Source organism: Schistocerca cancellata, chromosome 8, assembly GCF_023864275.1.
Source record: "Schistocerca cancellata isolate TAMUIC-IGC-003103 chromosome 8, iqSchCanc2.1, whole genome shotgun sequence".
Lineage (NCBI taxonomy): Eukaryota > Metazoa > Arthropoda > Insecta > Orthoptera > Acrididae > Schistocerca > Schistocerca cancellata.
In genome coordinates, this window is record NC_064633.1 from 596604655 (window position 1) to 596632163 (window position 27509).

At 43.9% G+C, this 27509-nt stretch overlaps 1 protein-coding gene across 1 annotated transcript in view; it reads right to left on the reverse strand.

Annotated features, from left to right (window-relative positions):
- The window catches only part of LOC126095056 (probable cytochrome P450 6a13), a 77965-nt gene that overhangs the window by 42559 nt on the left and 7897 nt on the right, over positions 1 to 27509 (reverse strand). The window contains exons 2-3 of the mRNA XM_049909740.1: positions 14853 to 15203; positions 1923 to 2148 (exon numbers count right to left, since the gene is read on the reverse strand). Coding sequence (XP_049765697.1) covers positions 1923 to 2148; positions 14853 to 15203 — 577 coding nt within the window. The remainder of the gene's footprint in view (positions 1 to 1922; positions 2149 to 14852; positions 15204 to 27509) is intronic.

The window sequence follows — 27509 nt, forward strand, 5'->3', positions numbered from 1 at the left end:
AATGCACCACACACACACTCACACACAGTTTTGACGTATTAAGGTTCCATGTCGAAGACGTGTCTGGAAGCGCCCCAGATAACACTGGGACACCATACGGCTGGGGAGAGATGGTCTGGAGTACCATTTCTTCTGACAGCAGGACCCCTTTGGTTGTCATCCACCTCACCCTTCCAGTACAGCTGTACGTCTACGATATTCTGCGTCCCGTTCTGTCGCTCTTCGTGGTAAACTATCCTGGGCTTACATTTCAGCAAGATAATGCCCGCCCGTACACGGCGATAATTTCTGGTGCTAGTCTTCGTGCTTGCAGACCCTACGTTGGCCAGCAAGGTCACCGGATCTCTCATCAGTTCGGAGAGTTTGGAGTATTATGCACAGAACCCTTCAACCAGGTCTGGATTCTGACGATCTAACGCGCCAATTGGACAGAAATTAGCTCGGTGTCCCTCAGGACATCCAACAACTCTGCCAGTCAATGCTAAGTCAAATATTTGCTTGTAAAAGGGCCAAATGTAGACCAACGCTTTATTTATGTTTTCAGTTTGTGAAGCTCTTTCTCTTGCGTATATGTCTTACAATGCCATCGTTATGCAGAAACATGACAATAATGACTTTATGTCAACAGTTACGTTGTACTAGAAATTACAGCCATGTGATTTTTGTATTTAAATGTGTCTTGCGTACAGTGACCACTATTTACGTTGTAACTGATCCACGCGCTACTTGTTTTCCTGTACATTTGGCTCACACTGTCTTAAGGAAAAGTCACAGACTATTGTAACGTATGTATTTGGCAGATAATACGAGTAATGAGCACGCGATTCGATAGTTATTGCCTCATGTAACGACAAAGGTTATGGGCAGATTGTTCACCTATCCATATTTCAGTTCCGAATAAGCTCCACACAAATACTTCAAGAAAAGACTTCATAAGCTTTAAATTTATATTCGGCTTACCGTATTGCTCTTTTGCAGGAAATCTTTCCTTGCTACTCTCAGACCGAACTGGTGTGTCTTCTGTCGGCCTCAGTTGTTTTCCTCGGCCGTCAAAACTCGTCTGATACTTTCAAGATCTGATTTTGTAATCTAATACCCCCAGCATTACCTGAATTAATTACATGACAATGTTTCACTTATAACCTATGTTCAAGACACTACGCATTCCGTTAAACTGATCTACGACATCCTTTGCAGTCTCTGACAGAAATACAACGTAATAGGGAAACTTAAAAATTTTGGTTTCTTCCCCTTTATCCTCAAATCTATTTCCCAAGTCATGCTTTGTTTCCCCTGCTGTTTGATTTACCGCACGATTCAATAACAGTGTGTCTCATTGCATTCTCTACTACTAGTTCCCTTGCTTCTTTCAACTTTTACAACTTCAGTTTGATTTCTGTATAACCTGTAGGTAACCATTGCCTGCCTGAATTTTCTGCCTAATATCGTCAGAATATCAAAGAGACTATTCCCGTTAACAGTTTTCATGGAAAGATGTTCAAATGTGTGTGAAATCTTATGGGACTTAACTGCTAAGATCATCAGTACCTAAGCTTACACACTACTTAATCTAAATTACCCTAAGGACAAACACACACACACATGCCCGAATGCCCGAGAGAGGACTCGAACCTCCGCCGCACAGTCCATGACTACAGCGCCTTAGACCGCTCGGCTAAACCCGCGCGGCTTTGGGGGAAGGAGACCAGACAGCGAGGTCATCGGTCTCATCGGATTAGGGAAGGATGGGGAAGGAATTCGGCCGTGCCCTTTCAAAGGAACCATCCCGGCATTTGCCTGGAGCGATTTAGGGAAATCACGGAAAACCTAAATCAGGATGGCCGGACGCGGGATTGAACCGTCGGCCTCCCGAATGCGAGTTCAGTGTCGCGACATGTTGTTGATGACTTGCGTATACTTACTGAAGTCGATGTCCGGCGAGTGAGCGACTTTTTTCCCAGTGTCTGCACTTTCGTGGTCGGGGTCGACGTGTCCCGTCTCCTGCAGCTGCAGCAGCAGGTTGACGAAGTCGTTCCTCTTCACGCTGTTCTTCTTGCGGTAGTCCACTGTGTCACGCACGACACCCATGAAGAAGCGCTCACACTCCGGACTCACAGAATTTATGTGCAGGAGGTAACCAATACGCACCTGAAACACGGCGTTCAGTTATTCCGTCAGAGGCGTAAGGTACATTCACTGCTTGAGGCATAAGCCTTTTTTTTAATTTTATTCACGATGGCTTGAGAAACCTCAGCTGTCTTCGTAATTATCAGTGACATAGAAATCTGTAACGGGCCGTATTGTAAACAGAAGGATTCGAGACGTTGTTCGCAGTCTGGTCATGGTTCACCTTGGATAACGTAAAGGAAGGTGAGTTTTTTAATATGTAAAGTACTTATCTTCCTAAGATAAAAATACACTCGTGCTTATAATTTAAGGATAATTGCAGAATGTGGTGACACACAACGTGGCACTACACTAATCTGGCGCTAATAGCATAGGTACATAGGGAACACAAATGGCTCCGAGAACTATGGGACTTAACATCTATGGTCATCAGTCCCTAGAACTTAGAAATACTTAAACCTAACTAACCTAAGGACATCACACAACACCCAGTCATCACGAGGCAGAGAAAATCCCTGACCCCGCCGGGAATCGAACCCGGGAACCCTGGCGTGGGAAGCGAGAACGATACCGCACGATCACGAGCTGCGGACGGAACACACACGACACGGATATGTAAGTACTCGGTACTGGTGATAAGTTGAGGAAACCATCCCGAAACACACGTCGTACAAAACTGTAGTTTCCTGCGCATCGAGTACGTCTGGGATACTCTCGGTCGACGTATCGCTGCACGTCTTCAAACCCCTACAACACTTCAGGGGTCTACATCAATATGTGATATGATCACCGTGCACACGTACACAGGCCGCACAACGGGTTGGCATACTCCGGATCAGGTGGTCGAGCAGCTGCTAGGGTACAGCCTCCCATTCTTGCACCAGTACCTGTCGGAGTTCCTGAAGTGTTGTTGGGGTTTGAAGACGTGCAGCGATACGTCGACCGAGAGTATCCCAGACGTACTCGATGGGGTTTAGGTCTGGAGAACAGGCAGGCCACTCCATTCGCCTGATATCTTCTGTTTCAAGGTATCCCTAGACGATGGCAGCTCGGTGGGGCCGTGCGTTATCATCCATCAGGAGGAAGATGGGACCCACTCTACCCCTCAAAAGGCGGACATACTGGTGCAAAATGACGTCCCGATACACCTGACCTGTTACAGTACCTCTGTGAAAGACATGCCGGAGTGTACGTGCACCAATCATAATACCACCGCACACCATGAAACCACGACCTCCATAAAGGTCCCTTTCAAGGACGTTAAGGGGTTGGTATCTAGTTCCCTGGTTCACGCCAGATGAAAACCCGGCGAGAATCACTGTTCAGACTATACCTGGACTCGTCCGTGAACATAACCTGGGACTACTGTTCCAACGAGCATGTTATGTGTTCTTGACACCAGGCTTTAAGGGCTCTCCTGTGACCAGGGGTCAGTGGAATGCACCTTGAAGGTCTCCGGCCGAATAAACCATGCCTTTTCAGTCGTCTGTAGACTGTGTGTCTGGAGACAACTGTTCCAGTGGCTGCGGTAAGGTCGCGAGCAAGGCTACCTGCAGTACTCCGTGGCCGTCTGCGGGCACTGATGGTAAGATATCGGTCTTCTTGTGGTGTTGTACACTGTGGACGTCCCTTACTGTAGCGACTGGAGACGTTTCCTGTCTGCTGGACTCGTTGCCATAATCTTGAGATCGCACTTTGTGGCACACGGAGGGTTCGTACTACGACCTGCTGTGTTTGACCAGCCTCCAGTCGCCCTAGTATTCTACCCCTCATAACGTCATCAGTATGTGTTCTTTGAGCCATTTTCAACACACAGTCATCATTAGCACATCTGAAAACGTCTGCACACTTACTCGCTGCACCGTACTCTGACATTCACCAACACACCTCAGCGTATGTGGACTGCTGCCTGCGCCACCGTGCGACGACCTCAGGTCAAATGCACCGCACGGTCATACCCCGAGATGATTTAAACCCGCAAACCGCCGACCAGACCGTTGTTTCACCATGTATCAGCGTTATCCCTAATTTATGAGCATGAGCTAAATGCGTACAAAATTCTCGGGGCTACGCCTCGAATAATTTTCGTTCCTCGAAATATATTGTGCCTGTCTGATGGTCTTTTCCTCATTAATGTTGGTTTTCTCCTGGAAAATTTCAGGATGGAAACAAAATATTTGTGCTAAATGCAAACTTCATTAGGATAACTGTAACTGAAAACAGTGAAAACATACACGACGTAAATCATAAAATACTAACAACAAATAATAGAAACTACTCTCATTTGAGATACATATCTTATGCAGGGTGTGTAATTTCCATTAACATTTACTTTTCTCATTTGTGAGTAGTATTAACACCACAAGGAAAGAAACTCACAAGAGAAAAAGCAGAAACAGTCAAGCGCAAGAATCTGCGCACCTCTGATTTCAGACAAGTTTCCCATCCTAATCGGGGACCACACGGAAGTAATTCATATTAAAGCACTTCTGTTTTCGGAAAGCATCGAAGTGAAATGTTTTAATGCGTGATCCGTTTAGGGCCAGGTCAAATCCTTGGAATATTCGATAGTAAAGGTACATTATTTACAGATATACACAGATATTTTTGTCTATTGTTATCCCATATGGTCGAAATTCGACCAATTGTGTCAATGTCATACAAAAATAGTTGCGCACAACATGATGAACGACCATACGTAGAAATCAACCGACCTGATCCATGATAAAAAGTTTCGTGTATCCGAAAGTGACACATTCCACGTAAGAGTGTCTGACATTTCAGCCTCAAGACAGGCCATGGAAAATTCTGTGTTGTGGATGCCCGATCATTTGAAGTGAGTCCTTGATAAAGTGCGTTGAAAATAAATTTTTAACTGACGGCTGAAAATTAACATTTCACTTACGGCAACTTAATGTGAATGCTTTTCTGTGACATAAAGTAACCTCAGGTGCGAAATGTTTTGGATTACAAAATCTGCTCAGCAAGTTCATCAAATTGCATTTATAAGTTTCAAAATTATTTGAAATTAGGTTAACTGCACGTTTAAATGTATCTTTTATAATGGCAACCGAATTTGCACTATCGATGTCTACATTATTCTCTACGCAAAAATTGTGTCTGTCCTCTTTGTTTTGCAGCCCGACTGTTAGTGTTCTTCTCCGATGCACAGCCAAAAACAAATATAGTTTCCGTATAATAAGGGGAGTGTAGCTATCCAAAAAGGAGAAATGGAAATTATGAACTCACTTCAAATTTTGTGATAAAAGCGGGAAATAAAATCAGAGTCACTTTCTTTTGCTCTTAAACAAAAGTAAGCAAAAAGCAATAACGTCAATAAACAACGCTGTGTACAGTGTGCGTTCGCCCAAAGGCGTCGTTACTAAGATGTTTTGCTGCAGCATTGTAGCTGCCCGGTGTGGATGTGTCACTGCAAATGAATCATCTACAACATTTAAGGGCGAACGTCCCTCGACTGCGTTCTCACAGAACGTTAATTTCGTGTTTTATTTCTACCATAGCACTCGGCGCGTGCGGTAGAAGTTGGTAGCGGTGTGAGAGAAAAGAACTTTTCTCATCCGTGTATCTCTGCGTCCTTTTACCTCTCTTAGCGTTTACATACACACCTAATTTTCTTTCGTACACATCTATGGCAAAGTACCTTTCGAATTACATAAGCTTCATTGGACTCCTTGTACAATTAATATTACAAATTGGTACTTCAATTTTCTGCGCTCACGTATTAGTATTAGGATAAATCCGAAACTATATGCGATACGATATTTCAGTGCCTGTGTTATTCAGAATTGCGATGCAATGTTCCTTCGGACATACATTCATGTCCGAAGGAACAGCCGTTGTTAAACACATGAAACGTATTCGTATATGGACCATCAGTTGTGTAATGGAATGATGAAATGAAAATTTGTGTCAGGCCGGGATTCGAGTGGTACATGGTGTGGGTTCCTGTAGTCATGTCCTAGTTCATGAACCACGGGCAACGTATGAGTGGCCAAGTAAGTGGTCCCGACAGTCGGGATACCAGTTACTTTGGAATAAGGCTGGGCATCTCGGACATATTCTGAGTCGTGGTCACCTTTGTGCTCATACGGCAAAGACTACCAAATCCACCGGTTAGTCCCTCAGCCGTTAGGGGTAAAACCCAATGGGACTCGGGGCAAGTAAGGCTAGCAACCTGCTTCCCTGGTACTTTAAATATGATGCTGGCAACAATCAGAGCAAAATGCCTCGGACCTTTGGAGGTGACGGAGTCCCACCTCTAACTGACAAACCAGGGACTCCTAATATACGACTTGGCAAACAAATGGTAATGAGATGGGGAGCTATTAATATCAATGGGGGCTACTCTGGGAAGAAGGTAGAGCTGGCAGAGGCTGCAAGTAAGATGGGGCTGGACGTTTTAGCTGTTAGTGACATTCGGGTAAGGGGTGAGAAAGAAGAGGAAGTGGGAGAATACAAGGTCTACCTGTCAGGAGTCAAAGCAGGAATAGCACAATGGGGTGTAGAGCTTTACATCAGGAAAGAAATGGAACCCAGCGTAGTTGCAATAAGGTATGTAAACGAACGACTGATGTGGATAGATTTGACAGTGTCTAGCAAGAAAATTAGGATTGTGTCAGTATATTCGCATTGTGAAGGCACAGATCAAGATAAGATGGATAGTTTTTATGAGGCACCCAGTGATGTAGTTGTTAGAGTAAAGGACAAGGACAGTGTTCTGCTCATGGGTGATTTTAACGCCAGGATTGGAAATCGGACAGAAGGGTATGAAAAGGTTATGGGTAAATTTGGAGAGGATATGGAGGCCAACAGGAACGGGAAACAACTCTAGGATTTCTGTGCCAGTATGGACTTAGTAATCACAAACTCCTTTTTTAAACATAAGAACATTCACCGGTATACTTGGGAAGGCAGGGGAACCAGATCTGTCATTGACTATATAATAACACATCAGGAATTCAGGAAGGCTTTGAGGGACACACATGTATTCAGGGGATTCTTTGATGACACTGATCATTATTTAATCTGCAGTGAAATTGGGATTGTGAAGTCCAAAGGTCGATATGTTGGAGGATAAGAGTGGAGAAACTTCAGGATAAAAAAATCAGGCACAAGTACATAACAGCGATCTCAGAAAGGTACCAGTTAGTTGAATGTAGTCAATTACAGTCATTGGAAAAGGAATGGACAAGGTACAGGGACACAGTACTAGAAGTGGCTAAAGAATGTCTTGGAACAGTAGTGTGTAAAAGTAGGATGAAGCAAACAGCTTGGTGGAATGAGACAGTCAAGGCAGCCTGTAAAAGGAAAAAGAAGGCGTATCAAAAATGGCTACATACCAGAACCCAGGTAGACAGAGAAAGTTATGCTGAAGAAAGAAACAAAGCCAAACAGATAATTGCAGCATCCAAGAAGAAATCGTGGGAAGACTTTGGAAACAGGTTGGAGACTATGGGTCAAGCTGCTGGAAAACCATTCTGGAGTGTAATTAGCAGTCTTCGAAAGGGAGGTAAGAAGGAAATGACAAGTATTTTGGACAGGTCAGGACAACTGCTGGTGAATCCTGTGGTTGCCTTGGGCAGATGGAGGGAATATTTTGAAGAGTTGCTCAATGTAGGTGAAAATGCGATCAGTAATGTTTCAGATTTCGAGGTAGAATGGGATAGGAATGATGATGGAAATAGGATCACATTTGAGGGAGTGGAAGAAATGGTCAATAGATTGCAGTGCAATAAAGCGGCTGGGGTGGATGAAATTAAGTCGGAACTCATCAAATACAGTGGAATGTCAGGTCTTAAATGGCTACACTGGATAATTGAAATGGCCTGGGTGTCGGGACAGGTTCCATCAGACTGGACAAAAGCAGTAATCACACCAATCTTTAAACATGGAAACAGAAAAGATTGTAACAACTACAGAGGTATCTCTTTAATCAGCTTTGTGGGTAAAATCTTCTCAGGTATTGTTGAAAGGAAAGTGCGAGTATTAGTTGAGGACCAATTGGATGAAAATCAGTGTGGGTTTAGGCCTCTTAGAGGTTGTCAGAACCAGATCTTTAGCTTACGGCAAATAATGGAGAAGTGTTATGAGTGGAACAGGGAATTGTATCTATGCTTTATAGATCTAGAAAAGGCATATGACCGGGTTCCTAGGAGGAAGTTATTGTCTGTTCTACAAGATTATGGAATAGGAGGCAAACTTTTGCAAGCAATTGAAGGTCTTTACATGGATAGTCAGGCAGCAGTTAGAGTTGACGGTAAATTGAGTTCATGGTTCAGAGTAGTTTCAGGGGTAAGACAAGGCTGCAACCTGTCTCCACTGTTGCTCATATTATTTATGGATCATATGTTGAAAACAATAGACTGGCTGGGTGAGATTAAGATATGTGAACACAAAATAAGCAGTCTTGCATATGCGGATGACTTAGTTGTGATGGCAGATTCGATTGAAAGTTTCCAAAGTAATATTTCAGAGCTAGATCAGAAATGTAAGGACTATGGTATGAAGATCAGCATCTCCAAAAAGAAAGTAATGTCAGTGGGAAAGAAATATAAACGGATTGAGTGCCAAATAGGAGGAACAAAGTTAGAACAGGTGGACGGTTTCAAGTACTTAGGATGCATATTCTCACAGAATGACAACATAGTGAAAGAACTGGAAGCGAGGTGTAGCAAAGCTAATGGAGTGAGCGCTCAGCTACGATTTACTCTCTTCTGCTAGAAGGAAGTCATTACCAAGACTAAGTTATCTGTGCACCGTTCAATCTTTCGACCAACCTTGTTGTATGGGAGCGAAAGCTGGGTGGATTCAGGTTACCTTATCAACAAGGTTGAGGTTACGGATATGAAAGTAGCTAGGATGATTGCAGGTACTAGTAGATGGTAACAATGGCAGGAGGGTGTCCATAATGAGGAAATCAAAGAAAAACTGGGAATGAACTCTACAGATGTAGCAGTCAGGGCGAACAGGCTTAGATGGTGGGGTCATGTTACACGCATGGGAGAAGCAAGGTTACCCAAGAGACTCATGGGTTCAGCAGTAGGGGGTAAGAGGAGTCGGGGTAGACCAAGGAGAAGGTACCTGGATTCGGTTAAGAACGATTTTGAAGCAATAGGCTTAACATCAGAGGAGGCACCAATGTTAGCACTGAATAGGGCATCATGGAGGAATTTTATAAGGGGGACTATGCTCCATACTTAACGCTGAAAGGCATAATCAGTCTTAAATGATGATGATGATGATGATGATGATGCCGGGATTCGAACCCGGATTTCCCTCTTGTCACGAATGGGCGCCTTACCATCAGACTATCCGAGCATCATTCAGTACGAAACCCATGGTTGACGACATATGGAAGATTGGGTCTTGCCGTGAGTCATGTCTACGAACTCTCATTTTCTTGATTCGATTCAGTTGAACATTCCTCTCTCTCTCTAGGGACTGAACCTACTCTCGTTTAGGTTTCAGTGTGTTCGATGAATTCCTTATCCGACAGCAAGGCGCCATCTCGCCGAGGTATCCAGAACTGTGGATGCTATCTATAAAAGTCTGCTACAGGCTATATCGCATATCAGTGTTTGCTTGTATAAACAGCATGTTTCACGCGCACGGAAAGAGTTGGGACCAGTGTTGCGCGAGAACCGATACCTGGGTTGTAGGCTGCCATCTGGGATAACGCCTTGGCAGAAACGGCAGACTGAATCAATAGCACACGCACACAGAGGTGTACACAAACTCCAACCAAAACCTTACATAATACCGGTAGTGCATAAAGTGACCGATCCAGTCACTCTTGCTCGATGTCGGTACTGCAACCGCCTGTTGCCGACTGTCCAACGAGGAGTTTTGTTCCAGAGACTCAGTTTTTCTTTTTCCGGATCAAGTATGACTACGAGATGTCGCAAAACTACAGGGTGTTACAAAAAGGTACGGCCAAACTTTCAGGAAACATTCCACACACAGAAATAAAGAAAGCCGGCCGCGGTGGTCTAGTGGTTCTAGGCGCGCAGTCCGGAACCGCGGGACTGCTACGGTCGCAGGTTCGAATCCTGCCTCGGGCATGGATGTGTGTGATGTCCTTAGGTTAGTTAGGTTTAAGTAGTTCTAAGTTCTAGGGGACTGATGACCACAGAAGTTAAGTCCCATAGTGCTCAGAGCCATTTGAACCATTTTTTTAGAAATAAAGAAAATATGTAATGTGGATATGTGTCCGGAAACGCTTAATTTCCATGTTAGAGCTCATTTTAGTTTCGTCACTATGTACTGTACTTCTTCGATTCACCGCCAGTTGGCCCAATTGAAGGAAGGTAATGTTGACTTCGGTGCTTGTGTAGACATGCGACTCATTGCTCTACAGTACTAGCATCAAGCACATCAGTGCGTAGCGTCAACAGGTTAGTGTTCATCACGAACGTAATTTGCCGTCAGTGCAATGTTTACAAATGCGGAGTTGGCAGATGCCAATTTGATGTATGGATTAGCACGGGGAAATAGCCGAAGTGTGGTACGTTTGTATTGATACAGATTTCCAGAACGAAAGTGTCCTGACAGGAAGACGTTCGAAGGAATTGATCGGTGTCTTAGGGAGCACGGAACATTCCAAGCTATGACTCACGACTGGGGAAGACCTAGAACGACGAGGACACCTGCAATGGACGAGGCAATTCTTCGTGCAGTTGACGATAACCCTAATGTCAGCGTCAGAGACGTTGCTGCTGTACAAGGTAACGTTGACCACGTCACTGTATGGATAGTGCTACGGGAGAACCATGTACAGCGTGTGCAGGCCCTATCAGCAGCTGATTGGCGTCCACGGGTACACTTCTGCGAATGGTTCATCCAACAATGTGTCAATCCCCATTTCAGTACAAATGTTCTCTTTACGGATGAGGCTTCATTAAAACGTGATCAAATTGTAAATTTTCACAATCAACATGTGTGGGATGACTAGAATCCGCACGCAATTGTGCAATCACGTCATCAACACAGATTTTCTGTGAACGTTTGGGCAGACATTGTTGGTGATGTCTTGATTGGGCGCCATGTTCTTCCACCTACTCTCAATGGAGCACGTTATCATGATTTCATACGGGATACTCTATCTGTGCTGCTAGAACACGTGCCTTTGCAAGTACGACACAACATGTGGTCCATGCACGATGGAGCTCCTGCACATTTCAGTCGAAGAGTTCGTACGCTTCTCAACAACAGATTCGGTGACCGATGGATTGGTAGAGGCGGACCAATTCCATGGCCTTCACGCTCTCCTGACCTCAACCCTTTTGACTTTGGTTTATGGGGGCATATAAAAGCTCTTGTCTACGTAACCCCGGTACCAAATGTAGAGACTCTTCGTGCTCGTACTGTGGACGTCTGTGATACAATACGACATTCTCCAGGGCTGCATCAGCACATCAGGGATTCCATGCGACGGAGGGTGGATGCACGTATCTTCGCTAAAGGAGGACATTTTGAACATTTCCTGTAACAAAGTGTCTGAAGTCACGCTGGTACGTTCTGTTGCTGTGTGCTTCCATTCCATGATTAATGTGATTTGAAGAGAAGTAATAAAATGAGCTCTAACATGGAAAGTAAGCGTTTCCGGACACGTGTCCACATAACATATTTTCTTTCTTTGTGTTTGAGGATTGTTTCCTGAAAGCTTGGCCGTACCTTTTTGTAACACCCTGTATATGCGATGATGTACTGTAAGATGACCTGTTACAGCAAGAGCGTGAAACAGGGGCGTGTCATGGTCACGTGTGGTCTGCAGTTACTGTAACACCTCTTGCTAGAGTAGATTGATCGTTGTACACCTGAGCATAACTTCTGATAAGTTTGTGAACAATGAACTCCAACCATTTTGTTAGAGAACGAGCAATCAACAAAACGACCTGCTGTTATTTCATGGAGGACAATGCAAGAGGAGACACACCACGACAGTATGATTCTATTCGCATTTCGCGGGTATTACCTTTCAACGGAAACACCTCGTAATACTGATGGTGTGTACTCGTACTTTGTAGCGCATGCAACAACCATAGGTGTTTTTGTTTATTGCTCTTTCTGTCAGAAAGTAGCTGCAGTATATTGTTAACAAACAGAAGTTTTGGTCAGGTGTATAAGTATCGGTCCAGTAATTGGTGTTACACTAACTGCACGCTTCATGTCACCATCACGCACTGCTGTTTCACGTTCTTGATATATAGTTGATGAGGTTTTTCATAACACCAGCATCCATTGTTCTACGACAGCAAGCAGTCGTACGTGATCCGGAAAAAAGGGCCAGTTGCAATACCGACGTCGAGCAACAGTATCTAAATTGGTCAGTCTATGCACTCCCGGTACTTTGAAGGGTTTCAGTTTTAGTTTTTGTAGACCTCCCTGAACAGGTGCTACTGACGTCCCGGCTATTTCCCCTAAAAACGATACGCCTCCTGCTAATATCCGAGGAACCTGCCAAAGCGTTACCGGCGATCCGGGCATACTTTAACGGCATACCTTCACGGTACTGGTTGTCGCGCAACGCCAGACACAAATGTAATCGCTTTTACTGGGCCTCATTGTTCTGTAGCGTTCCCTCTGCACATTTCTCTTCAAATTATTCAATTAGGCGATGAAACAGGTGTCAAGTCAAGAAGTCTCGTCGGTCGAGGGATACCATATTAGCAAGATGACTGATACTATTCGCTGATAGGTAAAGGTTATAGGCAGCGATTTCCCAAGGTGTACTTATATCATTCAGCATCTAACAACCAGCCGCTACAACATCATCACAAGAAGTGCAACTAGGTGCACTTAGAAGAATATCTAAAGTTTTACTCAAGGCGTTAATTCAAGTACGGACAAAAATCTCGTAGCCTCTCTCAGTGAAATGGTACAGTAGTACGCTTCGTTGCGTCTCTCAGTGAAAGTGGCCAGGTCATTCGTTTGGGTATTCGCAGGGCGGGCTTCCGCTTGTAATCGGAATTTAGGGCGCTAATCCTCAGAGTGATATAGCAAAAGGGCTAGTGAAAGCAATTTTAATGCCTAGAAAGAATAAGGGGCGTTCAAAAAGAAACGAGCCAGAGGCATAATTACAGAAACCGGTGCCTTTATGTTAGAAGTATTGACCTGGCCGTTGAGACATTTGTCTCACTGTGACACAAGGCGATGAATGGCTGCGACGTTAACCAGTTCCGCCCGTACAGCTGGACGTCGTCGTCCGTGGTGAATCGTTTGCTCCTCAGAGCCTTTCCAAGGGAACCAAAAATGGCCCCCTTCTGATTCACTCCTGCAGCACGGGACAACAGAGAATGCTCAGCGTTACTGGCATACCTTGACCACCCTTCGCCAAGCTATAAAATAAAAACGACCAGCCAATTTCACCTGTGGGCTCATTCTGCTCCACGACAATGCAAAGCCTCGTACGGCCAACACAGTCGCGATACTCCTGCAGAAACACAAATGGGAGGTTCTCGTCCAACCTCCATACAGTCCGAACCTCTCTCCCTGTGATTACGTCGTTTTTGGTCCCCTTAAAAAGCCTCTGAGGGGCAAACGATTCACCTCAGACAACGGCGTACAGCTGTACGTGCGGAACCGGTTAACATCGCAGACCCGGGGATTTTATGAGACAGCCATTCATCGCCTTGTGTCACAGTGGGACAAGTGTCTCAACAGCCAGTAATAGTTTCTGTAATTATGACTACAGCTCGTTTCTTTTTGAATGCCCCTTACACCTTAGAACATAAAAAAATACAGGGTTATTACAAATGATTGGAGCGATTCCACAGCTCTACAATAACTTTATTATTTGAGATATTTTCAAAATGCTTTGCACACACATACAAAGACTCAAAAAGTTTTTTTAGGCGTTCACAAATGTTCGATATGTGCCCCTTTAGTGATTCGGCAGACATCAAGCCGATAATCAAGTTCCTCCCACACTTGGCGCAGCATGTCCCCATCAATGAGTTCGAAAGCATCGTTGATGCGAGCTCGCAGTTCTCGCACGTTTCTTTGTAGAGGAGGTTTAAGCACTGAATCTTTCACATAACCCCACAGAAAGAAATCGCATGGGGTTAAGTCGGGAGAGCGTCGAGGCCATGACATGAATTGCTGATCATGATCTCGACCACGACCGATCCATCGGTTTTCCAATCTCCTGTTTAAGAAATGCCGAACATCATGATGGAAGTGCGGTGGAGCACCATCCTGTTGAAAGATGAAGTCGGCGCTGTCGGTCTCCAGTTGTGGCATGAGCCAATTTTCCGCGGGCTACTCGTGAAACTTGCCCGCACGCATTCAACCGTTTCTTCGCTCACTGCAAGCCGACCCGTTGATTTCCCCTTACAGAGGCATCCAGAAGCTTTAAACTGCGCATACCACCGCCGAATGGAGTTAGCAGTTGGTGGATCTTTGTTGAACTTCGTCCTGAAGTGTCGTTGCACTGTTATGACTGACTGATGTGAGTGCATTTCAAGCACGACATTCGCTTTCTCGGCTCCTGTCACCATTTTGTCCCACTGCGCTCTCGAGCGCTCTGACGGCAGAAACCTGAAGTGCGGCTTCAGCCGAACAAAACTTTATGAGTTTTTCTACGTATCTGTAGTGTGTCGTGACCATATGTCAATGAATGGAGCTACAGTGAATTTATGAAATCGCTTCAATCATTTGTAATAGCCCTGTATGTTGTTCTCAAATAATGGACTTCTGTACGTCACCAGTACGAAGTTGAAGAGTGTTCGTATGGGCGAGTTGAGGATGCTGCGCCCCATCCTTCGGAACTCGGACTCGGGGTCGCGCAGCGAGTTGCACTGGATGCCGAAGGCGCAGGTGCCGATGACGTCAGTGGTGAACCTGGCGTTCCACTCCTTGATCTCCACCTCCTGGCGGCCCTCGGCGAGCGGCTGCAGCACGGCGACCATCTCGCGCGCGCACGCCTCCATCAGCGGGAACATGAGCCGCATCTTGCCCGAGGTGAACGTCGGCGTCAGTTTGGTGCGCAGGGCGCGCCACCGCGGCCCGCCCAGGTTGAACAGGTGCGCGCTCAGCGGGTCGTGCTTCTCGTCCACCTGTTCACAACGAGAAATCAGGCCGACCAATCAGCGCCCGAGTTCCTACTACCTCACTACGCGCCGAGTCCCACAACTTGCTCGACTCGGCATCAACGCTAAACTACAGCCACACTCCCCATACATCTACATCTACATGGATACTCTGCAAATCACATTTAAGTGCCTGGCAGAGGGTTCATCGAACCACCTTCACAACTCTCTATTACTTTAATCTCGTATAGTGCGCGGAAAGAATGAACTCCTATATCTTTCCGTACGAGTTCTGATTTCCCTTACTTTATCGTGGTGATCGTGTAGGTCGGTGCCAAGAAAATATCGTAGGTCCGTGTCAAAAAAATATTTTCTCATTTTCATACTCTAAACACTGCTTGCAGCGTTTGTACGAGGGTCGTTTTTTAAGTAAGGGGCGGTTTTATTTTTAAAAAAAGATACAAATACTTCTGAAAAAAAATTTTATTTTCTGATTCTACACACTTTCACCTATTTTTCTACATAGTTGCCTTGTTTATTTAAGCACTTGTCATACCGTACAACTACGTCTTTAATTCCCACTTCAAAGAATTCGGGCGCCTGCTCCGACAGCCAAGAGTTCACGGCCGCTTTCACTTCATCGTCGTCGTTGAAGCGCTGCCCGCCAAGATGGTGTTTCAGGTACCGGTAAAGGTGAAAAACGCTAGGAGCAAGGTCGGGGCTGTATGGTGCATGGTCCAAATCTTCCCAGCCAAAAGAATCAATCAAATCCCGAGTCTTTTGAGAGGTGTGAGGCCTAGCGTTATCGTGCAGGAGCAAAACTCCTTTTGTCAACATGCCGCGCCTTTTGTTTTGAATTGCTCTGCGGAGCTTCTTTAGAGTTGCACAGTAGGTATCTGAGTTGATTGTCGTTCCTCGTGGCATAAAGTCCACTAGCAAAACACCGCGCCGGTCCCAGAACACAGTTGCCATAATCTTGCGCTTTGACAGCGTCCGTTTGGCTTTGACCTTGATGGGTGAGGTTGTGTCTCGCCATTCCATCGATTGTCGCTTGCTTTCGGGAGTGATATGGGATACTCATGTTTCATCTCCAGTGACAATTTGACTCAACATGTCATCCCCTTCTTCCTCGTAACGAATCAAAAAGTCCAATGAAGTGGCAAATCTCTTCCCTTTGTGGTCCTTAGTGAGGAGTCTGTGTACCCACAGAGAACACAGTTTCTTAAAGTTTAAGTTTTCAGACACCATTTTGTACAAAACCGATCTTGAAACTTGTGGAAATTCCAAAGAAAGAGTGGAAATTGTGAATCTTCTGTCCTCACGAATCTTTGTTTCGACTGCAGCCACCAAATCATCACTGATCACAGAGGGCCGGCCTGAGCGTTCTTCGTCATGGACGTTTTCACGGCCATTTTTAAACTCTCTAATCCATTGACGCACTTTACCTTCACTCATTGCATTCGAGCCATAAACTTCTGTTAACTGATGATGAATTTCTGCTTCTGATAGGCTTCTCGCGGTCAAAAAAGGTATCACTGACCGCATCTCACACGCGGCGGGCGATTCAATAATCGTAAACATTATAAAGTACCACAGCGATGCGTACTCGTCAGCTACAGAGCTGCAACTTGCATCAGTGTGAACGGGATGGATGCCGGCAAGTGGCGCGGTGGCTTGTTGCGGCGTCCGCGCGAACTACGGGACTATACGCGCGAACGGCCCTTACTTAAAAAAACAACCCTCGTACCATATGTATAGGGTGATTTTTTTTTCCACCGTGTATAAACTATAGGGGATTGATAGATGAGAGGATACGGAACAAAGAGTTTCTAACGAAATTATGTCCAGAAATGCATGGTTTTCATGCTAGAGACCATTTATTCACGCAAACTTTGTTATAGAGACTGCGGTCTAACGCCCGTTTTACCATGCAAACACCGTGGTAGTACGCATGGTTTCCTGCGAGAGGGTGGTACGGTAACAATGTACGATTGAATAAATGGTAACGTTCTTTACAAAATAAAATTTTACGATTACGTTGAATGAATGTCTGAACTGTGGAATGGATACAAAGCTTGAATTATCGACTAGCGTGTTGTAACTGCAAGTAGTGTACTTACTCTGTTTTATTGTTAGCAAACCTTAACACGAATCGATTGGGCAACGTAACTCCGAATACCAATAAAGAAAAACCGTCAATGCAAAATACCGGGTGATCAAAAAGTCAGTATAAATTTGAAAACTGAATAAATCACATAATAATGAAGATACAGAGGTACAAATTGACACTCATGCTTGGAATGACATGGGGTTTTATTAAGACCAAAAAAAAAAAATAAATAGAAAAGTTCTAAAAATTATCCGACAGATGGCGCTTCATCTGATCAGAATAGCAATAATTAGTATAACAAAGTAAGACAAAGCAAAGATGATATTCTTTACAAGAAATACTCAATATGTCCACCATCATTCCTCAACAATAGCTGCAGACGAGGAATAGTATTGTGAACAGCACTGTAAAGCATGTCCGGAGTTATGGTGAGGCATTGGCGTCGGATGTTGACTTTCAGCATCCCTAGATATGTCGGTCGATCACGATACACTAACTGAAAGCCACCAACAACAAAGGAAATTAGAGAAATCATAAAATGACAGTAATAAAGAAATAGGTGAAGACAATGAAAGGGCGCGCTGAAAAGTAATGTCTCCTAATTTTTATGTGAAAACTCGTCAAGCGCTTTAAATGAAACAGAAGTTGCTAGCATTCGACATATTCATTCGTCATAGTTACAAGGCGATGTCTGCTACTTTCTGCCGCTGGACGGGACCCAGTTAAAGTTTGAAACAAGAGTGATGTGTAACGGTAACTGCATCGGTGAGTGAGAAACAACGTGCTGGTATTGAGTTTCGAATTCGAGGAGTTCGTCCTCGCATGGAACACCGTCTCTTTCACCATGATATTACCAGAACATACACTAGAGCTGCGACTTCTGCACCAGTCCGACAACTTGGGTTCACTATCATCGATCTTCCTCCATACAGCCCCGACTTGGCATCGTCAGGTTTTTTATCTGCTTCCCAAACTTAAATAATACATTCGAGTATAACACTAATCTTCAATCAGTCATGTAATTTATAAAAATTCTTTTGCATTTAAAATTTGTTGTAATATAATTGTGACCTGCAAACACTGTATGGAAAATGTTATACAGGGTGGTCCATTGATAGTGACAGGGCAAAATATCTCACGAAACAAGCGTTAAACGAAAAAACTACAAAGAACGAAACTCGTCTAGCTGGAAGGGGGAAACCAGACGGCGCTATGGTTGGCCCGCTAGATGGCGCTGCCATAGGTCGAACGGATATCAACTGCGTTCTTTTAAATAGGAACCCCCATCCTTTATTACATATTCGTGTAGTACGTAAAGAAATATGAACGTTTTAGTTGGACCACTTTTTTCGCTTTGTGATACATAGCGCTGTAATTGCGGAAAAGGTCGATATCGTGTTGATATATGGCTATTTTGATCAAAATGCCCAACCAGCGTGTGCTATGTATCCTGATCGGTATCCTGGACGACATGATCCAAGTGTCCGGACCGGTCGCCGGATAGTTACGTTATTTAAGGAAACAGGAAGTGTTCAGCCACATGTGAAACGTCAACCACGACCTGCAACAAATGATGATGCCCAAGTAGGTGTTTTAGCTGCTGTCGCGGCTAATCCGCACATCAGTAGCAGACAAAATGCACGAGAATCGGGAATCTTAGAAACGTTGGTGTTGAGAATGCTACATCAACATCGATTGCACACGTACCATATATCTATGCACCAGGTATTGCATGGCGACGACTTTGAACGTCGTGTTCAGTTCTGCCACTGGGCACAAGAGAAATTACGGGAAGATGACAGATTTTTTCACGCGTTCTATTTAGCGACGAAGCGTCATTTACCAACAGATGTAACGTAAACCGGCACAATATGCACTATTGGGCAACGGAAAATCCACGATGGCTGCGACAAGTGGAACATCAGCTACCTTGGCGGGTTGATATATGTTGCGGCATTATGGGAGGAAGGATAATTGGCCCCCATTTTATCGATGGCAATCTAAATGGTGCAATGTATGCTGATTTCCTACGTGATGTTTTACTGATGTTTCTACAAGATGTTTCACTGCATGACAGAATGGCGATGTACTTCCAACGTGACGTATGTCCGGCACATAGCTCGCTTGCGGTTGAAGCGGTATTGAATAGCATGTTTCATGACAGGTGGATTGGTCATCGAACGACCATACCATGGCCCGTACGTTCACCGAATCTGGCATCCCCGGATTTCTTTCTGTGGGGGAAGTGGAAGGATGTTTTTGCTATCGTGATCCACCGACAACGCCTGACAACATTCGTCAGCTCATTGTCAATGCATGTGCGAACATTACGGAAGGCGAACTACTCGCTGTTGAGAGGAATGTCGTTACACGTATTGCCAAATGAATTGAGGTTGACGGACATCATTTTGAGCATTTATTGCATTAATGTGGTATTTACAGGTAATCACGCCGTAACAGCATGCGTTCTCAGATATGATAAGTTTACAAAGGTACATGTATCACATTGGAACAACCGAAATAAAATTTTCAAACGTACTTACGTTTTGTATTGTAATTTAAAACACGTACCTGTTCCCAAAAGTTCGTCTAAAATTGTGAGCGATATGTTTATGACTATTACAGCGCCATCTATCAAAAGTGGTCCAACTAAAACATTCATATTTCTTTACGTACTACACGAATATGTAATAAAAATGGGGGTTCCTATTTTAAAAAACGCAGTTGATATCCGTTTGACCTATGGCAGTTCCATCTAGCGGGCCAACCATAGCGCCATCTAGTTTCCCCCTTTCAAGCTAGACAAGTTTCGTTCTTTGTAGTTTTTTCGTTTGGCGCTTATTTCGTGAGGTTTTTGGCCTGTTCACGACCAATGGACCACCCTGTATATGTGATGTTAGAGTGCTTTTCTAAAGTATGTTTGTAAGTTATGTAAAGAAAAATGTGGAATGTATAATTTACTAAATAATATTCTGCCGTGGATTAATTGAATGAATATGTTCGTGTATGCAATTTTAATATTTGTCCAAAGCCGTCATTTGTATAAAATGGTACACGCTTTGGGACAAAGTGTAGGGCACCTGTTGTACAAAATATCGAGTGTTTTTGCACTGTACGGTAGTCACTCTGGGAGGCGGAAAGAATGGCTTGGGATTTTGGCGCGCTAACTGCAGAGCGGGCGGGAACGAGAAGGCACACTCTGCAGGCAGCAGGGAGAGAAGCAGAACTCGCACGGAGCAGCGGCTGCCTCGCCTGGAAATTGTCACACAGTGGCCTCGAATGACGACTGCTGAATTGTTACGGCTTTGGTATAAGCTGTTGGGCTCCGTAAGTTATGGGCGTTGAAACGACGCCAAGAAGAATTAATTTGTCGATACTTCAAGAAACTCGTGCGCCGTACCAGGGGTAGTGTAGCCTGTAAGGGGTCCGTAGGCCCTTACTATAACTTTGCACTCAGCACAGGTCGATAGGGCAAACAATCGATTGTTGAGAGAGCGAGTGTCGAGATGCGCCAGTGTGGTTGGCGGGTATATGTGTGTGAAGGCCATTGTTGAAATACAGGGCTTTAACGGAGAAGGGTGTCGCCATCGCCGTGGTTAGACCCCTATGTAACAGATTAATACCGGGAAAGTGATGAAGTATCATTACGAAAGTGATCAGTGTCGTTACTAGTGCTGATATTTGGTTTCGCGCCTACCGCGCCGGCCTAACCTTGGATTGCAGTGTTGGATGCAGTGATGCATTGGCGTGTGACGATAATGGAAAATGAAGAAAGCCTGTGCTGAGATTAGCCGTAATTAGATATGTATGACGAAGGCAGTGGCTGTCTCCTTTTTGTGTTTTGAGAAGAATATAAGTTCGTAATTAGTAAAACTGTGTTGGTGTTCCTTATTACCAGACATTCAGTTTTACAGTATTGAACAGGACGAACTGGAAAGTAACAACTTCCGTAGCAGTCAATTCCGATTACCAGCCCCATTAGGTTCACGGTCATGTTAATAATAAATATTGGGCTGCTATTCGATCAGATCAGGTCAGGATATTAAAAACGGAGGTGTTACAAGCCGCCATTACTGCGTGCCACATCCAACACCTGCAGCCAACTGGTTACGAACGGTACAATTAGAACCGTAGCAGCGTGAACTATGAATTCAAAACTAACTTTTATCAATAATTATTGTGTTAAACATGAAACCTGGTTCACCCTGTTACGTTCGTAATTATTTATTTTATACAGCACCCGCTTGTAAGTTTCATTTGTTAGAGTCACCCGTCCATTCCGTTTCCTTTGTACTGTTTCTCCTGAGTGGTCTTGAGATTTAAAAAAATGTAACCTAAATATTATGATAAATTTTATAAAGAACTGACAAGTTACGCCAAGGGAGAAGAGATAGAACTACAATGGACATGTTATTCCATGGACTCTTCTCTTCTATGCACGAACGCCCTTTCCTTTGTCATTCGCTTATCTTATCTGCTTGGGTTCGGACCTAAGAGGACGTTCTTGTGTAAAGCTCATCTTGCTGTACCAGTTAATAATGTAAGTTGTACTTACAACCAGAAAAATATAATGGTTATTTTGTGAAAAGAATTTGTGTATGCAGTCAGTCAATTTGTAATGATACCTGTATTGTTCTAAGTAGATATGGGCCTTAGCGAAGAATTTCCATTCTTAGGCGCCATCGTGGAAAGTCTTCAACATTTTTCTTTTAGCTCATCTGCGAGACGTGCCGTCGGTTAGGACAATTAACTTTCTTTCAGATACTACGAGCCCGGCGGCCGTTGATAACAATTTAACTATTTTTACTTACAGCTTTTCTTTACATAACGAGATAACATCCCAGGAAGAAATGGTCTGGTCACAGGACTCCAGTTCCAGTATAGGATTTCATTTGTAGATGCTACTCTTGTTATATTGAGGAATCGAGACTAAACCACGACAATAAGTTATGTATTGCAGTAGTTTACATCCAACAGACTTGCGAAATATTCTCTGGTGCAATAAGCACACGACTTCTCACGAGCCTGGAATAATAACTACGGTGTTGGGTAAAGAAGGAAAGGACAATTAATTATCGACGATTACGTAACTACCCTGAGAACTGAGCTAGTTTATTAATTACTGATCTGTGTCGGACAAACTTAAAAGATATTGCACAATTAAGAACATTCTTGTGAGTCATTTTCAGAGATGTGTTTTCAACGGCTACTATTGAGTCAATAAGAATACGATCACATTGTCAGACTGCCGTATCATTTTTAGGTATCACTGTTTTTATATTTTTACATTACACCTTGCCCACAGCTCGTTTCCAAATATCTGAATCTTGCGGAGCTATCCGCATATCGAGAGGTGATACTCGGTACAGATTACCAGCTTGTTCCTCGAAGATGTGTCTTGAACATCCAGAATGGTTCGAATACTAAAATACTGCTTTATAACTGCACTTTGCAACAGGTAGCTTCATTTGAATCAATGTACGTGAAATGTGAAAGGAGTCTACTGGGGTACACTTACATGTGGCACCCCAATATTGTAACTATACTAATGTAAACTAAAATGAAACTATCATATTGTAAAACATGTATGTTTCTGATGGACTTTATAAAGCGGATCGCTGACTTTGCACGAACGCAGAGCCAAAGATATTACTTCTGGTCTGATATTGTTGTGTGGGAGCAAGAGAGCGCTTGGCGCACAGCATTGACTGTGTATCAGTCTGTGAGCGAAAGAGGATGCAGTAGGCAGTTTTTGTGGTATGCTCTGTAAAGCCACCAAGTGTTCGATTAAAACGTAGGAATTTTTCTCTTATCAATATTTTGTGTTACACCGCACATAAATTAGGTAGTAAAAATGGTGAGTGACTTTATAGTGGAATGTGAAGTAAAATGAAGAACTGTAAATTTAAATGTGATAAGAAAGGAATACTGAACTGATACTACAAAGAAGCTTTAAGAGTACATGTATTATTGGAAACATAAATGTGGAAGCAGAAGCCCTCTCGGAATGAAGGTAAAGAAGTTAATTTTTCATTACTTGTCTTTTGCCTGTGCGTTAGACTAAATGAGATGTCTGATAACTGGTAACACCAGAATATACGTAAAGAGATTTTATGTATGCGCTGGTTAGATATTTCCCTTTTGTAGTGTTTCTAATTTTTGTTAACACATGTATACGTAATTTGATGATTTGTCTTTATGCTTTTTAGTGATTTTAGATAATACTTGCTATACAAATCTCATTGTTTGTGAGTGCGTCAGGGAAGAAAGGGTTTCATTTAGTGGAAAGAATATTATTCTTCTGATTAATGTAATTTCAATTGTCAGATGTTTTGAGAAGCCAAAATTAACTTCGAATACAGCTTCACTATTGAAAACGTCTGTGTTAGTAATTCACCCAAATCGCTACCTCGTCCCTGTCCAGGTCATATGTTTTTCAAAGACATTTAATTTTTCTTCAATGTTTCCGTTTATTAGGCAAAAGAATTTCATGTATATTTCAAAGTATTACTGCCAGCGTTGAAATAATTTACGTGTTTGCTGCCGGGTGACGTTGTCGACCACCGCCGATATTTCGGCAGGAGCACACCCTGCCATTCTTAAGGCACAACTGCAAGGAGGAAGTACTGTGTAAACGAATTTAATACCTCGGTTCACAGAGGAGAGACAAGGAAGATACCACACGCAGAACAAGTAACCGCAAAGTCAACACACAACCACAGATAACCAACATCAGAAATGTCGATACTGACTATTAATCAAAAGGTTAAGTAGCCCCAAGTCTGTCCCTCTACTTTTGCTCAGAGACAGAGCCGGATTCCAAGCAGCATTTTGACAAAATCCACCATTTCTTTTTATAAGGTTGCTTGACAGCTTGGTTTCAACAGCTTCCTTAATGACACTATCGCAATAGTTGGACGTGGAAGCCAGAATCTCCCTGTTGTTGTATTCCATAGGATGACAGGTGTCAAGGCAATGTTCTGCAATAGTGGATTCTGTGGTGTCACCGCCAGACACCACACTTGCTAGATGGTAGCCTTTAAATCGGCCGCGGTCCGCTATTATACGTCGGACCCGCGTGTCGCCACTGTCAGTGATTGCAGACCGAGCGCCGTCACACGGCACATCTAGAGACACTTCCTAGCACTCGCCCCAGTTGTACAGCCGACTTTGCTAGCGATGGTTGACTGACAAATTACGCTCTCATTTGCCGAGACGATAGTTAGCATAGCCTTCAGCTACGTCATTTGCTACGACCTAGCAAGGCGCCATCATCATTTGCTATTTATCTTGTGGTGCATGTACCGTCAGACCGACGTTCACCAATTATGAATTAAAGTATTCCAGAAGTTACGTACTTATATTTACTAGACTCAATTCCCTTAACTGTTCCAGACCTCACGCCAGCCTGCGTGAGCTTAACGCGTGCTTTTCGGCTACCGGTCATAGTGGCTTAGCTGTTTTGCCAAATCACAACAGATTCGCTCGGCTGTCGTAAGCGTGTGTGACGCTTACGTTCAATACACCGGTCTTCCACAGTCCTGATTGTCTGACCAATATATGACATGCCACAACTGCAAGGAATAGACACCAGCCTTACGCAAACAAAGATCAGGCCCCACAGGGCCCATGTTATATCAGACCCTGAAAGTTTGGCAGCTGAGCTATCACATCTCGAAGTCACCTTTCGTCAGAATGGCTATAGTGAGAGGCAGATCAAACGTGCGTTGCGCCATCAGCCTTCTGTGCAACGGGTGAGTGACGTTAGCAACGAAGTTGCACCTAAGTTTACGGCAATTTTTGCCTTACGCAGGAAGCATTTCTAACAGAATTGGCCGTATTTTGCGGAAATATGATGTGTAATGTGTTTTTCGACCACCTTCTAAGATTTCTGATGTTGTTTATCTGTGGTTGTGTGTTGACTTTGCGGTTACTGGCTTCAAAAATGGTTCAAATGGCTCTAAGCACTATGGGACTCAACTTCTGAGGTCATTAGTCCCCTAGAAGTTAGAACTAGTTAAACCTAACTAACCTAAGGACATCACACACATCCATGCCCGAGGCAGTATTCGAACCTGCGACCGCAGCGGTCTCGCGGTTCCAGACTGCAGCGCCTAGAACCGCACGGCCACTTCGGCCGGCTTGCGGTTACTTGTTCTGTGTGCCGTATCTTTCTTGTTTCTTCTCTGTGAACCGAGGTATTAAATTCCCTTGCACATTGGTTCCTCCTTGCAGTTGTGCCTTGAGAATGGCAGGGTGTGCTCCTGCCGAAATATCGGCGGTGGTCGACGACGTCACCCGGCAGCAAACCCGTAAATTATTTGAACACTCAATTCGCCGGGAAAAGCTAAGGTCTCATATTACTGCCAGCACTGCACACTGCTGAGGCTGTAGCTAGTAATTTTATTCTTCTTCACGAGAGAGCAGAATATATCGATATCTACTTTTACTGCTTTAGAGGAAAGACAATTTTATTTATTTGTTATGTGCACAGGGACCAAAGTTATTAGTTTTGAACATGGCCGGAGGATTCAGCACCTAAGGGACTGAATGTATTTTGCAATGACTGTGTTTCTTTATTGGTATTCGGAGTTTCGCAATCAGTTCGTATAAAGTTTTACTAGCAATAACACAGAGTAAGGACGTGACATGGAGCTACAACACGCTACACGTTAACTCCAGTTTTTTATGCATTCCCAGTTCAGGCATTCATTTATTTAGTTCAAAGTCTTATAAGGAACGTTTCAAATGGAAGCAGAAACTTACACAGCTGTACACTGGCCTTCAGCTATTCGGTCTGTGTATCTGCATACAAGGGGCGGACTAAAGGATGGAAACAACAAACACACAACATATAGGGATACATAATACGGCTTAGAAAACCCTTTGTCACTAAAAATGGGTTTTTGTCAGAGGCCTGAAGACTGATTTCATCTTGTGTCTTTTCAGATTTCTTTCCCCTCTCACTCTGTGTCGGGAATGACAAACCACCTGCTGCGAAACACAAGATCACATCGTTCTTCAGGTTCCCGACAAAAATCCGTTAATTACTTAGACCTGTTAAAAATGCAGTAGGTAATATTGAAATCGGATAACTTAGCGGAAATCAAAAACAGTGTGAAACAAGATTTATCAGATCAAATAACATTCTTTCACTGCTCCACAGTTATGACTTAGCGGATGATATTTTTCCGATTTTCCTGTATGCGGCACAAATCTTCGATACGTTGCCTCTTGAAACACCGAACATTTCGGCTCCCTTGGTTTCATAGGTACCCGTCATACGGGCACCAGCAGTTTACCCAAGTCCAAACGCACAGAGCTCCGGCATAATGTAGTCACAACTACACAGAACATTGTTCTGACCATGAGTGACACTTTCTATGGACTGAGGACACTGACGGAGCGAGGTGGTGCAGTGGGTAGCACACTGGACTCGCATTCGAGAGGATGACAGTTCAATCCCGCGTCCGACCATCCTCATTTAGGTTTTCCGTGATTTCCCTAGATCACTCCAGGCACGGCCGACTTCCTTTCCCATCCTTCCCTAATCCGAGCTTGTGCTCCGTCTCTAATGACTTCGTTGTCGACGGGACGTTAAACACCAATATCCTCCTCCTCCTCCTCCTGAAGACACTGCACGGTACCATTCATGGTCAAATACAATAAACCAACTTGCAAACTTGACTCATATCTGTTGTGGATTGAATTCAGACAAGAAGTATCGGCAGAAATTGAGAAATTTATACGAAATAAATTAACAAACGACGGCACTGATCTTCGTTGGTACAAAAAAGGGTCATATCACTGTTGCAGAAACAAGGAAACAAACATGCCAAACTGAAACAGACGCACAATCTCCAATATTTTCGACCTTTTACAGACGCTCGAAATTTAGAGCGGAATTTAACGCGACGTGCTTATAGTAGTTTCCACCACGAAACTTTGTCTCGAAACCTGGCAGAAAATCCAAACAGATTCTGGTCATACATGGAGTATGCTAGCGAAAAGACGCAATCAATGCCTTCTCTGCACGATAGCTACGGAGATACTATCGAAGACAGTGCTGCCAAAGCAGAGTTGCTATAAACAGCCCTCCCAAAATTCCTTCACCGAAGAAGAAGAAGTAAATATTCCAGAGTTGCGATCGAGAATAGCTCCCAACATGAGTAACGTAGAAGTAAATATCCTCGGAGTAGTGAAGCAACTTAAATCACTTAATA